Source organism: Peromyscus eremicus, chromosome 5 (assembly GCF_949786415.1).
Source record: "Peromyscus eremicus chromosome 5, PerEre_H2_v1, whole genome shotgun sequence".
In the NCBI taxonomy this organism is placed as follows: Eukaryota; Metazoa; Chordata; class Mammalia; order Rodentia; family Cricetidae; genus Peromyscus; species Peromyscus eremicus.
This window is the reverse complement of record NC_081420.1, coordinates 103,215,526-103,230,172: the sequence shown is the minus strand read 5'-3', so window position 1 is coordinate 103,230,172 and position 14,647 is coordinate 103,215,526. Positions and strand designations below refer to the sequence as shown.

At 49.2% G+C, this 14,647-nt stretch overlaps 1 protein-coding gene across 1 annotated transcript; it reads left to right on the top strand.

Annotated features, from left to right (window-relative positions):
- The first annotated feature begins 2,867 nt into the window (after positions 1-2,867).
- Positions 2,868-13,163, top strand: Ces3 (carboxylesterase 3). Its single transcript, XM_059264193.1, has 13 exons — positions 2,868-2,958; positions 3,959-4,163; positions 4,270-4,408; positions 4,574-4,707; positions 5,460-5,613; positions 5,728-5,832; positions 6,984-7,076; positions 7,193-7,333; positions 9,275-9,355; positions 10,825-10,972; positions 12,134-12,283; positions 12,427-12,505; positions 12,605-13,163. Exons 1-13 carry the CDS (start codon positions 2,868-2,870, stop codon positions 12,798-12,800), a joined length of 1,716 nt encoding a protein of 571 aa, XP_059120176.1. The 3' UTR covers positions 12,801-13,163.
- Positions 13,164-14,647: the final 1,484 nt, after the last annotated feature.

Here is a 14,647-nt window from a genome sequence, read left to right as displayed (position 1 = left end):
AGTTATGAGAAGGGACCCAGACATCACTGGACTCAACACCTGCAAAGCTCGGATGCAGAGGCCATGGCCAGTTCTCAGGGGGCATTACAGGCTATTTAGGATTGAGCCCCACATCACTTCCTCAAGGAACTCAGGCTCCTGGGCACAGCCTGGGTTACTTATAATCCTCACAGCCTTCTGAAAGTAGGAAGTGAAATTTTAAAGATTTGCCAAGTAAGGTAAGTGGCCTTGAACTGGATTTCAACTATGGGGTGAGGGACCTTGGAAAGTGCTAGTTTCCAATGCATTTCAAATGAAAAAGAGCCATGACTAAGTAGGAATGTGCTGTGCTGAATCTCAGACCATGAACTGTAAAGAGTGGGGAACCATTAGTGAGGTCCTAGGCAGCAGCTATGAGTCCTGAAAACAAGGTGGTATTTTCCTTAATAAGATGAAAGGCTCACTCAGCATAAACATACGTACATGCCTTTGTTCAAACAATTCCCTTTACCGACCAAAGGTCACTTCTGTTTCTCCACCTGTGGACATCCTAACTGTTCACCCCCCTAGACTTTCAGCTTCTGCTTCCACCTTCCTGTCGGCTGCTCCAGTCACAGTTTTCTGCTCCCTCATCTTCACCCCCAACACCTCTACTGGACTTGTGCCTGCTAGCACAGTGATTATAGTGACTCCTGCAGGAGTGTGAAGTGTTCCTGGCATCTTGGAGAAGTTTCAGAGGCAGGGTTTCTCTGCTCCACACTCCTGCAGGATCCTCCTTTCCCAGCCTCATCTGATCTTGCTGATTAGGTGAAAGGAAACTTCTAGGAGAGACTAGAAGGAGAGAAAGGAGAGACACAACAGAAGATGATCTTCGCTTTGCTGGAAAGAAGAGAGAAAACGGGACAAAGAGCAGCTTGGGTAGTGTAATATCATTTTGTTCATTTGTGGTGCTAGGGATTGACTGAGGCCTCACATGTGCGAGGCAGGCATTCTACCACGGAGCTACATCCCTAAATCTGAACAGGATACTTCTTAGATGAGGGTGAGTTTGCAGCTGTTGGGAAAAATAAAGTAGAAGCCGGAGGTGCAGAAGAGCTAGCCTAAGGAAGGTGGGGAGGAGACTTGGGGCTGGTGTCTATGCATGAATTTCAGATGTAGCAAGGATGAGGTATTGGTGTAAATATTAAGGCCACTCCACGTAGTTAAAAGGAGATTTATTTAATGGCGTAACTTACAAATTAAGGGATAGGTAGGTCGCGGGGTCTGGGGAAGGTGTATCACAGTCCAGCGGTGTTCTCTGGAGCTCTGCTTGATCCACCTTCACCATCCAGGGTCCCGGAACGGCGAGAGCGCCGGTCCAAATCTCGGGTCCCCAGGCGCCTCCCTTCGCCCCGCCTTGTAGGCGTGACAGTTGCCGAAGTCTCAATGGGGGTTGGAACTTCCAGATCAAAGCTGGAATGGCTACCCACTACAATGAGGCAAACAAGATGGCGTACAGTGTAAGAAATTCTGTAGTTTACTGGCAGTGCCGCTGCTTATTTGACCTTGAGCAAACGTGCCTCTAAATTTCCTGCTCAAACAAAACATGGAGGAGCATACCTGTACAGCACTCAGGATGTGAAAGGAAGAAGAGGACGGGTCTGAGGCCAGCCTGGGCTAATTGTGAGACCTTGTATTAAAAAATCCATATAGGGAACTAAAGAGAAAGCATAGTGGTTAAGAGCACTGGCTGCTCTTCCGAATGACCTGGATTTGATTGCCAGCACCCATATGGTAACGTACAACCCTCTTTTACTCCAGTTCCAGGGGATCTAACGCCTTTTTCTGGCCTCTGAGGACACTGTACACACCTGGTGCACAGATATGCATGCAGGAAAACATCCATACACATAAAATAAATATTAAAAAAAAAACATATACACATACATACCTATATATTCTCTTTAGAATAATAGAAAAGATGCCTTGTGGACATCTCAGAAATCATGAATGACACCCCTCCTATAATAATAGTCAGGAGACTATTAGTTCTTTGTTAAAGGCTGGGCTGGGATTCCTTCTACAAACTCATTGAACATGATCACCTCAGGATTCCAAAATCCTGGGGACACACTCAGCAGCTATAGTCATGGTCCAAGCAGGCTCAGGCCACACTTACACCCTCAGCAGACCTTCATGGTGGACATATGGCACTGGGACTATGCATATTCAGGATGCCAGGTCTTGATAGCTTGGTAGATTTTCAAGGAGTGAAGCCAGGCAGAATTTTGCTGCAGACTCAGAGTTCCTTTGGGGTTCTCTCAATAGAGTAATGCCTAAATGGAGCCAAAATGGCTACCTGGGGACCCTATAAAGGTAGAGAAATGAGCAAAATGCCACCTAAGCTTGAAAGTTGTAAACCCCAACACATAAGCCTATCAAAAGTACCAACATATACCAGGAAAGCAGTGGGCCTTGGAGCTGTCCCTCATCACAGTGTACAGGGGCTGGGCTGGGAAACTTAGAGAAGTCTTGGTGCTTCTGGGTTTCAGTCTTGCTTGGAATGATTCCTCTTTTCCACTTGCCCTGTCCTCCTTCAGGGAATAGGAATTCCCCTTGAGCCTTAATACAGGAAGCTCAGAGTCTAGCTGACCTGGAATTCAGCTACTGCAATTCTAAGAGTGCAGCATCATGCCAGGCTGGAGCTGGTGTTTGAACACCAGAGGACGCCCTATCATCAGGCCTCTCGGAAGACACTCCTTATTCTGCTCTGGGAACAGCCAGAGCACACCTGACTCCAGAGCTGGCCGCCAACCAATTAGGGCGGGCCAAGTTAATTTTTACAAGATCAAAGGTGCTATAAAAGGTAAATCCTCTCTTGCTTTCCACAGCTTCTTCCACTGTCAGTTATGAGAAATATGGGGACAATGGCACAAGCTGGGTCCAGTATCCTAGTCTGGGTGGCCTGTCTACTCCTGGCATTTCCTGCCACCAGCACTGGTAAGACACACTCCCTGAACCTGTGAAGTGGGGCTTCTGGCTCGGTAGGAAACCTGAGGAAAGAGGGGATGAGAGTGAGGCAGGGACCAGTAAGGGTCCAGTAGGGAAGAATGCAGGCGCTGTGGATCCTTCTGAGCAGGGGTCTTAGTATCTGTATGATCCATGAGGAGATGAGGGGTTGTGATGGTGATAGTATTTATTTATTTTCTAGGGACTGAACCCAAGGCCTTAACATACTAGGCAAGCTCTACCACTGAGCTATAGCCCCAGTCTTATCTTTATGTTTTAAAGAGACACGAGACTTATTTTAATCAGTCCTGGTAAGACAACCAAGAGTGTCATATAGGAAGCTTACTCACAGTTCCCTGAAAAATGGAGGTACGAGTCACCCCATGAGGCCATACAGGGAAGCCACCAGAAGACAGAACAAGTAAGGGGAAACTGGGGGAGACTTCCTTCTTGTTTTCACAAGTGGGCAAGAATAAGCAACACAGGCTAAGCGGACTTAAAGAAACCAGGCTCCAGATGTCAAGGCATCTGGACACAGAAAGTAACAAGGCTGACTATCATACCGCGGTTAGCATGTGAGTAACCTGAGGTTTCAGTGGGCAGCAGGTCTGATTAAGCCTAGAGGTTGTGACACAAGGTGAAAAAGAGGAAGTCAGGGACAACGGCAGAGACGGGAGTCATGTGTGCTAACACACACTTGTAATCCTAGCACGGAGGGGTAGAGGCAGGAGGATCAGGAGCTAAAAGTTAGCCACTATGTAGCAAATTCAAGGCCAGCATGAACTTTCTCAAAAATAAACAAACAGTAACCATGAAGACAACCACTTGCGGGAGAGCTCAACCATGATTCTGCGGGGAGAGTACTCAGAATAGAACTCCACAACATAGACACTGGAGAAACAAATGTCCCCTCATTCTAAAGGTCCAGCCTTCATCCATCCCCTCTTGGAGGCTGTAGATTCACTCAGTGACCCCTCTCTCCCGATCTCAGGACCCAAAGTCCCTCTGCCTGAAGTGGATACCCGCCTGGGTCGTGTGAGAGGCCGGCAGGTGGGTGTGAAGGGTACAGACCACCTGGTGAATGTCTTCCTGGGCATTCCGTTTGCTCAGGCACCACTAGGGCCTCTGCGGTTCTCAGCCCCACTCCCACCACAGCCCTGGGAAGGTGTGAGGGATGCCAGCACCAATCCCCCAATGTGAGTACCCCTGCAGGAGGTGGGCAAGAGGGCAGGGTGGCGGCAACAGCTGGACACCAGGGTGTGTGGAGCTGACAGCTGGCCCTGGGATCCCCTTTGGCTGCAGGTGCCTGCAGGATGTAGAGAGAATGAGCAACGGCAGATTCACCCTCAACGAAAAGCTTCAGATCTACTCTATTTCTGAGGACTGCCTGATCCTCAACATCTACAGCCCCACTGAAGCCACTGCAGGGGCCAGACTGCCGGTATCCAGTCCAGAGGACCCCCCCCCATCCAGCTCTGCCATGCCATCTGCCCCTCTATACCCCCTTTTCCTAAACACCCCAAAAGTCCTTAGAATACCCTAGGCAGCTAGGTGGGTGACTGGAGTCCCAGAAGCTGGAGTCACTGATTCGTAGCCATTTCTACAGGTCATGGTGTGGATCCATGGGGGCTCTCTGGTAGTTGGTTCTGCCACCTCCCATGATGGATCAGCCCTGGCTGCCTATGGGAATGTTGTAGTAGTCACTGTCCAGTACCGCCTTGGGATCTTTGGCTTCCTCAGGTAAGATAGCCAGCCTGGAAGAGGACGATGTAGCCCTGAGGAAGGCCTTCTCATAAGAATCTAAGGGTAGAGGGGTGGGGGAAGGTGTTCAGCCAGTAAAGTTTGCTTGCCATACAAACAAAGACATGAATTGGAGTCCCCGACATCCATATAAAAGCTAGGTATGACTGCAGATGTCTGTAATCTCAGCACTAACTACTCAAATAGAGATCCTTTTTCAAAAACTAAGAAGCAAAGCAGTTAAGCAAGATGCCTAATGTTGATGTTTGGCCTCCATGTGTGTACACTTGACAGGAGTTCATTCATATGTGCATGCACTACACACACACACACACACACACACACACACACACACACACACACACACGAGAGGAGGGGACAGAGAGGGAGAGAGAGAGGGAGAGAATATCCCAGGGCTCCACGATGGGAAGGGGCCCAATCAAAGCCAGATCTGAACATTGAACTTGGGTAAAGGGTGGAGTTAAGAGCCTTAGCAGGGAATGGGGACAAAGAGCAACAAACTCTATTTTCCATCTGAGAGCCAGCTCTGACTGACTGCATTGCTACATCTGCCCACGCCATACTGGGAAAAACAGGTGCCGGTGGTGACTCATAGCCAAGGCAAGATCAGGGAGCAGAGGAGTGCCCAGTGCCCTGGTGAACGATTTCAAAGCAAATTTGCAGAGTGCGAGAAAAAATAATTACATCTTGCGAACTATGTTGTGCTAATCACTGCCTTGCTCTTCCCCTAGCACCGGGGACAAGCACATGCCGGGCAACCGAGGCCTCCTAGATGTGGTCGCTGCTCTACGCTGGGTGCAGGGAAACATAGCCCCCTTTGGGGGTGATCCCAACTGTGTCACTATCTTCGGTAACTCTGCTGGTGGCATGATCGTCTCGTCCCTGGTGAGTTATCACAGAGAAGTAGCAACTGTGGCCAGGTCTGAGAGGGCTTCTGTGGCCCCAGACCTCCTAGCTCTTCTGCCTGCTGACATCATCTGTTCTCTCTGCTGTTCCCAGGTCCTGTCTCCAATGTCTGCGGGGCTCTTCCACAGAGCCATATCCCAGAGTGGGGTTATCAACAGCAAGATACTGAAGGAGATGAACCCATGGCCTGAAGCTCAGGTCTGCCTTTCCTTCACTCTCTTATACTACATGTTGTGCCTCAAAACCTACTCTGTGCTAACCTGTAGGTCAGGTTTGGAGAGGAAGGAGTAACCACTAAGGAGTCATCAATAGGCTTGGAGGCAATGACTAATGCAGTCCAGGAGGTAGACAGTCAGACACAGCTTTCTGGAGAAGGCCACCCCGAGCAGGTTATCTCTGGTCTTTCCCTGGGGGCATTTTTAAGTATCTCCCCTTTCCCCAAGGATCCTTTGGGAGCCTTCCATTCCTAGCCACACTGTTGTCTACAAGATTTGTCCCCTTGTAAGGAGTAACCAGAAGAAGCCACCAAGAACTTCCCTAATAGGAACTGTGCATGTAAAAACTTCAGGCATAAGACAACGTGATGGGTCATAGAAGCAGGAAGCCATCAGGTAGGGGCCAGGGCAAGTAGAATGTTCTAAAGAAGTGGAGGGTAGTACAGAGACCTGAAAGACCATGCCTGAGAGTTTGGGCAGGATGCAAAGGGCTAGAAGAGGCAGGGAAACAAATCTAAGCCACATGGAGTGGAAGGTGGAATGGAGAGAGCAATCTGGAGGTCCAGGTCAGGGAGACAGTGAAGGCAGAGTCTAGGCAAGCTCTGGAGACACTGATAGGGTGAGTAACGAGAGGCTGGACCTATCGTTAGTTCAGCTGGTCCTAGGCCCTGGCTGTGATGATAGAGTAAGCAATAACACTGGGTTTGAGGGATTATTCAGGAACCTCAGCAGGACACATTGCTCCTTGTCTGCCCAAGAGCAGCAGCATACCCCTAACCTCACTATAGAGGGGAGAGATTTTCTTACCACAAATTTCAGACCTCCTCTGTCTCTCTGGATGCCATCCCTCCAACCTCCCAGCCCTGCTCCAAACTCAGCACCCCTTCCATTCCCTGCCAGACATGTCCATGCGTGTCCTTATTGGTACCACAAACTATTACTGAACTAGAAAAGGACACAGTCTCAGACAGATGAAGGGTACACAGGAACAGGGATCAGCCCCCATAAGCTGGTAGCAGGTCTCTCGGGCTAGCCTTGGATCCAGACAGTGACATCACAGCTCAGTACAGAGAGCAATGCTCGAGAGGTGAAGGGTGTGTGTCTGAGAGGCAACATTCTTCTGTCTGTCCTCAGACCTTTGCCAGCTCCTTGGCCTGCAGCTCCGTATCCTCGGCTGAGCTGGTGCAGTGTCTGCTGCAGAAGGAGGGAAGGGACCTTAACAAGCAGGTATGTCACATCTTGGGGGATGATGACAGACAATGGCCAGAGGGGTCCTGTCCAGTTCCTGCCGAATCAGTAGGCTGGGTCCTGACAGTCGGCCTCCTGACTTGCTTTTCTTGCAGAAAAATGTGAACATTTCCTACATAATCAACGACTCCTTCTTCCCAAGAAGTCCGGAGAAGCTCCTAACAGAGAAGCAATTCCCCACTGTGCCCTACCTCCTGGGATTCAACAACCATGAGTTTGGCTGGCTCATGCTCAAGGTGAGTGTCCTCTGGCACCTGTGCTCTTCAAGGCCCTGCCCGGACAGTCTTCTCCACATCGTCACCACAGCAGCCATGCTCCAAGCAGCCAGGCACTCTCATTTGGTAAGTGAGAAAGCTGTGGGTGAAGGCCACTCAGCTTCATTTCACCAAGCAAATGCTCCCTGTGTTGAAGACCCAGCTTTTGCAAAGTGGTCTTCTGGGAAGTGCTAACCTACAGCGCATTCTTGATGGTGGCTGGCTGATATATGCTGTTCTGAGCAATGGGGGAGTGTGACTCTGCCTGAGAGACTGACTGACGAAGACCCCCCAGGTTTCCAACAGCACTCAGCCGCTGGGGACGTGATGGGTCAGGTGCCTTCTAATCCAGTCTGTGTACACCGTGCCCATAAGACGGCTCCACCATGCTGTACTCCTGGGCACCTGGTTCATTCTGCCATTTTCACTTGTCTACTCATCTTCACAGAAACTTTTCTCTCTCTCCAATGATGCTGAAGACCAAACACAGGTTTCCCACATGCTAGCCAAGTACTCTGCCCCTGAACCTACCCCTTAAGCCATCAATTGTTTTCGGTGGACGAAACCTCTCACAACAGAAGAGTCCATCGTGTCTCTTCACTTTGTGGGTTGAGCAGCTGCTAGTATGGGCCACACCAGCTCACAGTGTAGTGCTCTGTTCAACTGACGCCATGCTGTCAAAAAAGAAACAAAAGGCTTCTTGTCTTGACATCCTCCACTGAAAATCAATCCACCACAAAAATTGGCTTCTCTGTGCCAGGGCCTGGACACACATGAACTCAGTCCCACAAGGATCCTAGGAGGCAGATCATTGACATTCTGTTCACAGATGAGAAAACTGAGGCACAAGAAGTTCAAGTAACTTCATGAACCTAGTAAGTGGTAGACCTGGTATTTGAACTCAAAAAGTCAGATGTCAGGTGCTATTAAAACTAGATCATCTAAGCCAGGAACCAAGGATGCTCCTGTAATCCACACAAGTGGCAGAGGTAGGAGTGTCTCAAGTCTGAGAACAACCTGGGCTACATCATGAGCTCTTATCTCAAAAACAAAATCACCTGTAAGATATAAAGCCAACATTTGATTTTATTGCCTGGGGTCTTTGTTTGTTTGTTTCTTGTTTTGAGGCAGGGTCTCATCATGTAGTTCAGCTGTCCTAAACTCACTATGTAACCACCTGCCTCAGCCTCTCAAGTGCTAGGATTAGACATGAGCCAACATACCAGGTAATGTGATGTTTTTAACTAGTGCCCATGAGATTCTGAGGTGAACCATGGGGGACCCTAGCTCCATCCCCAGCACACCCATAGAAAAGCCAGACATGGCACTGGATGCCCATAATCCCAGTGCTGGGAAGGTGGAGGCAGAGGGATCCTGCAGCTCACTGCTCAGCCAGTCTAGCCAACCTGACCAACTCCAGGTTCTGTAAGAGACTCTGTCTCACAAAATAAGGTGGAAAGAGATTGAGAAAGACAACCAGCATCAACTTATGACCTGCACACACGTACACAAACACGCTACGTGTGCACACAGACACACATGTTCACACACACATGCACACACACATGTTCATGCACACATACATGTATACACAAATACATACATGTGCACACAAACACACATATGTGCACACAAATACATGTACACAGAGAACAAAAGAAGAAAAATATTAAATAAATATTCTCCTCCCTGATGATACCGCCATGAGCCTCTGACAGACGTATGCAATGCCACTGTCCTAGGCACCTCCATTCTTAGCAATCAGAATTTTCTCAGTTATGTTTGTGTGCTTCTGGCTTTGACTACCCATGGCTCGATCATGAGTTTATAAATGCTGGCCTGGGAATGCCCTCTTGCTCAGGCTTGAGGATGGAGGACAGCTATTGAGCTATACTGAGAGAACCTTGATGTCTGTCCCCACAGGTCTGGGATATCTTGGATAAGTTGGAACATTTGAGCCAGGAGGAGCTGCTGGAGATTTCAAGGCCCTTCTTGGCCCTTATGGTAAGGTAAAAAGGAGGGAGGGGCTGCTGGGCACCTCGTGCAGCACTCTCTGATCCACTCCCAAAGCCCAGTTGATGAGTCTTAATTCCATTAAAATTAGAGACCAGGCAGTAGTGGTGACACTGGACCATCATCCCAGCATTCAGGAAGTTGAGGCAGAAAAATTACAGAAAATTTAAGGCCACCCTATGGGTTGCAAAGTGAGTTCTAGGCTAGCCTGGACTACAGAGTGAGACTTTGTCTAAAAAAACATTAGTTTGAGATAGTACGGTTCTCGAAGGTTGTCCCCATGGAGACCACCCCTTCAGAAGCATACCCTACATACCCAGGACTGTGCCATGCTCAGCATACAGCTAGGCATCCATCTTCTTTGGTTCCCATGGCAGCTCCGTGAAGCAGAAACTGTCAGTACCCCTGTTACATGGTTAAGAAAAGTGACCCCACCAACTGGATCAGGCCCTCTGAGTGGGTGAGACAGTTGATTGGCCTGATCTGTTTGGGAGGCATCCAGGCAGTGGCACCGGGTCCTGTGCTCATTGCATGAGTCGGCTGTTTGAAACCTGGGGCCTATGCAGGGTCCCTTGGCTCAGCCTGGGAGGAGGGGACTGGACCTACCTGGACTGAGTCCACCAGGTTGATCTCAGTCTGTGGGGAAGGCTTTGCCCTGGAGGAGATTGGAATGGGGGGCGGGCTGGGGGGAAGGTGAGGGGGGCGGGAGGGGAGAGAACAAGGGAATCTGTGGCTGATATGTAGAACTGAATTGTATTGCAAAATAAAAATTAAAAAAAAAAAAAAAAAAAGAAAAGTGACCCCAGAGCACAAATGTTAAGATCTCATTGTCAGGTATGGAGCTAGAGGGACCTAGGATCAGACAGATCCTAGCCCTGGTCACTTGTCCAGTTCTCCCAGTGCCTCTGAGCCCATAGCTCCACCTCTAATGGAGAGGATGCTTCCTGCTCACCTGAGCTCTCCTAGGGAGAGTGGGCACTGCACGTGAAGAGCTGACTAGATACCCAGGCAGCATTTATGTGTGCTCTCTTCTTTGGAAACCCCAGAGCCCTCTCCTTCATACGGCCTCATTGCTGCCTTCTGGAATTATGAGGCACCCCCATTTACTGCTTATTCCCGGTTAACTTCTACCTAGCATCTGCTCCCAGACCACACTCAGTGGTGCAGACCTCACATAGGCTTCCAAACAACTTACCAGACGCTGACTTTCAGAGTAGTCCAGACTCCTGATGTCGGGCTGACAGTGGTCACAGGACTAACACTTAACTCTACACTTGAGCTTATCCTACCCAGACACAATCTATTAATAAAACACCCAGGGAGGCAGGGGGTGGATAGCTGTCCCCTGGAGCATGAGCCCCAGGATGTGAAAGGACCTACGGTAGAGGATGTGACCATCTGTAGGAAGTCTGCCAAAGCTGTGGGACCTGAACAGGCCTAAGCCTGACCTCTCACTCCAGGATATGCCCCCTGAGATTGTGTCCACCGTCATAGATGAATACCTAGACAATGGCTCAGACGGACCAGCTACAAGGTATGCCTTCCAGGAACTGCTAGGTGATATCGTGTTCGTCATTCCTACCTTGAACTTCTCAAGACACCTCCAAGGTAAGCCAGCCCTTGCCACCTGCCCTGACTTCCCTGTACCATCACAGGTGATGATGTAGCTGCTGATAGGTACAGAGTCCCCTCATGCCCTGCATCTCACACCTGCTGCCACCTCTAAGCCCTTTTTCTTTGAGATGCAGCATCACAGAAGTGGGTGGTACCTCTGGCAGAGTACTTTGCAGATAAAACAGAGGTTCAGAGAGCTAAAGCGACTTACCAAAGGTCACCCAGCAGGGCTCATCACTAAGTCTTTCTTGGGGAATCATTCACTTGGTGAGAAACTTGGTTCTCTTTAGGTGCTTCTCCTGGGAGAAGTCTTGCTTCCCCCGAACCTGGCACAGTCCTATAACAGCCTCGATTCTTTTTTTTTTTTTTTTTTTTTTTTGGTTTTTTGAGACAGGGTTTCTCTGTGTAGCTTTGCACCTTTTCCTGGAACTCAGTTGGTAGCCCAGGCTGGCCTCGAACTCACAGAGATCCGCCTGGCTCTGCCTCCCGAGTGCTGGGATTAAAGGCGTGCACCACCACCGCCCGGCTAACAGCCCCGATTCTTAACCTTGTGACTTCAGGCAAGATTTAGAGGTTTTCTCTGGACTTCACTTTCACCACATGTAAAGGGAGAATATAGTGGAGGTTAACCTAAAGCAGTGGTTCTCAGCTTTCCTAAAGTTTTGCCCCTTTAACACAGTTCCTCGTGTTATGATGACCCCAACCACAAAATTATTTCGTTGCTACTTCTTAACTGTAATTTTGTTACTGTTAGGAATTGTAACGCAAATATCCAGTATGCAGGATATCTGATATGTGACCCCCAAAGGGTTTCAAACCACAGGTTAAGAACCGCTGATCTAAAGGTCATCCTGAGTGTGGAACAAATGATACAGCTCACAGAGGTATCAGGCAGGCAGGATGTGCTGACTTCCATCTCAGCACTTAGGAAGTGGAGACAGTAGGATCAGGGGTTCAAGGTCATCTTTGGCTACAAAGTAAGTCAGAGGAGAGCTGAGGAATGCTTGCTGTCTACCTCTGGTCTGCACCATTATGATGATGATGATGATGATGATGATGATGATGATGATGATGACTGATGTCATTGCAAGCTTGTGCTGCCAGATGCCCTGATTTAACTGTGGGCTCCTAACAAGAATCCTGCCATCTCTGTAGATGCCGGGTGCCCTGTCTTCTTGTACGAGTTCCAGCATACACCCAGTTCTTTTGCAAAGTTCAAGCCAGCCTGGGTGAAAGCTGACCATGGGTCCGAGAGTCCCTTCGTTTTTGGAGGTCCTTTCCTCACAGATGAGAGCAACCTCCTGGGTAAGGACAGACAAACATTCAATCCCTAGACTACAATGCCCCAAGGTGGTCTTTTGGGAACAGAGGTTTCAGTTTGTACCAGGGACCTTTGGACATAATCCAAGCCTCACCTGACCCTGATCCAGATCTGTCCCTCCTACCAGCCTTCCCAGAGGCCACAGAGGAAGAGAAGCAGCTAAGCCTGACCATGATGGCCCAATGGACCCAGTTTGCATACACAGGGTGAGTAGGAGGTAGCACATGCCAGACTTGGGGCCTCATATCTGCCCCTACCCAGGGCATAGGATCAACCCTTGGTTCTCACTCGTTCCTCTCACCCAGGAACCCCAACGGCAAGGGGTTGCCTTCTTGGCCCCAGTTAAACCAGTCAGAACAATACTTGGAGATTGGCCTAAAACCACGGACTGGGGTGAACCTAAAGAAGAACCGGCTACAGTTCTGGTCCGAGACACTGCCCAGAAAAATCCAAGAGTGGCACCAACAGCAGAAGATCAGGAAATCTCTGGAGGAACTCTGAGGCAGAACCTACCTGGACCTTCCTGACTGGGGCCAACCCAAAGAGTAGTGGAGTCCCAGCAGGGTAGCCTCTTTCTGTTTCTAGAAACTTTAACCTGGACCAGGCTGATGTGAGCACATGTTCCTTAAAGCATCAGCCACTGCAAGACAGGTGCGTGCACTAGCGAAATGTCACCACACTGGTTTCTGCCTCTGGACCCTTGCACAAGCTCCTGCTTCCTCCTGGGGTGTCTTGAATCCTTACTCTATGGCAAGATCCAGCACATTACTCAAGCTCTTTAGAGGATCTGTTCTCCTGGGAAACCTCCTCTGCCTTCTCTAGGCCATGTGTGCCCATTAGAACCCAGTCTACCATGAGGTCACATCGTCCATGTCTGTGTCATTGTCCCTCCCACAGAAAGTCTCTGAAAATAGAAGTAGATCACCTCACTCTGTCACCCACGGCAAGATTAGGCAGGACCTGGAGGCAGGGAGTGTTTCATAAATGAATGACAGACAGAATCTATTATCATGGATTCTAGACTTGAACCCAGACCCTTCAGGCACCAAAATCATGTTCCATCCCCCACAGATGTCCACCTTGACCAGGAAGGCAGAGCTCTGTTGAAGTGCAAGTCTTGGGGCACAGGGGGCCCTAGCTTTGAACAAACCTAGCACCTAGAGGTCTCCAACCAGGACCTAATCTCCTTCTCTCTACTCACTGCCCTTTGCTTCTGCACAAGGCAGAACAGAACCCAGCAAGATCACCCTCACCAGATACAGTCTTTAGCTTCAGGACCTAGTCTCCAAGCTTATAGACAAAGGGCAGGAGCTCTTCCCTTGCCTCCCAGCAGCAGAGGACAATCACAACAATCTGCCTGCACCTCATGGGACCCACCAGGACACAGCAGTGAAGGTCAAGACAAAGGGTCTGAACCAGTACAGCGGTCAGCACAACCCTAGAGTGCCCGCTCAGGCCACAGGTTTTTAGAGTAGGATATTCATGCTCTTTTTCAGAATCAGTGTATCGTTCCCTTAAAACATCTGGATTTTGAGGCTGGGGAGGGGGTACCCAATGATAGAGCATCTGCTAAGTGTGCAAGAGGAACTATTCAATGCCCAGCACACACTCAAAACAAATCTAGATTTTGATCCACTTCCCAGTGTCTTGCCTTGTCCCCACTATTTCATTCTATGAGCCCCGGTACCACAAAGAGCTTCTCTGTCAGACTGTATCATGGCTGCTAATGGTTCCATGGAAAGCATTTGTAACTGGGGCAGTTATGCTCTGGGAAGTCCCTTTGAGCAAGGAGAGATACAAAGCGGATGGGCTCTGAGCCCTTTCACCCCCCGCCCTATTCAAAAGCTCCCCATGACTTTCTGTTCTTCTTAAGGTGGGTTCGAGGTCTTCCCATGGCATTAAAGTTTTGCTGTTCTCAACTCCTCCCACCAAAGAAGTTTGTCCCCATAAGCTGACAGAGAGCCTGACAGCTATGAAGAGGGACCCAGTGCGTGTTTCTGATGACACAAGAGCTGTGAGAAATAGGCATGCCTGACTTGGGGACAGGGAAGGAGGGCCATCTAAGCCAAGACCTGAAAGATAAGCAGAGGTTACTCAAATGGGCAGGCCAAAGTATGAACAGGAGACATGAGGATCAAGGGGCAAGGGGGACCCTTGACAGAAGGTACAGTAGGAGCAAGGGCCAAGAGCAGTGGTTCTCGACCTTCCTAATCCTTTAATACACTTTAATATAATTTAATACAGTTCCTCATGTTGTGGTGACCCCCAACCATAATATTATTTTTGTTGCTACTTCATAACTGTAATTTTGCTACTGTTATGAATCGTAATGTAAATATCTGCTATGC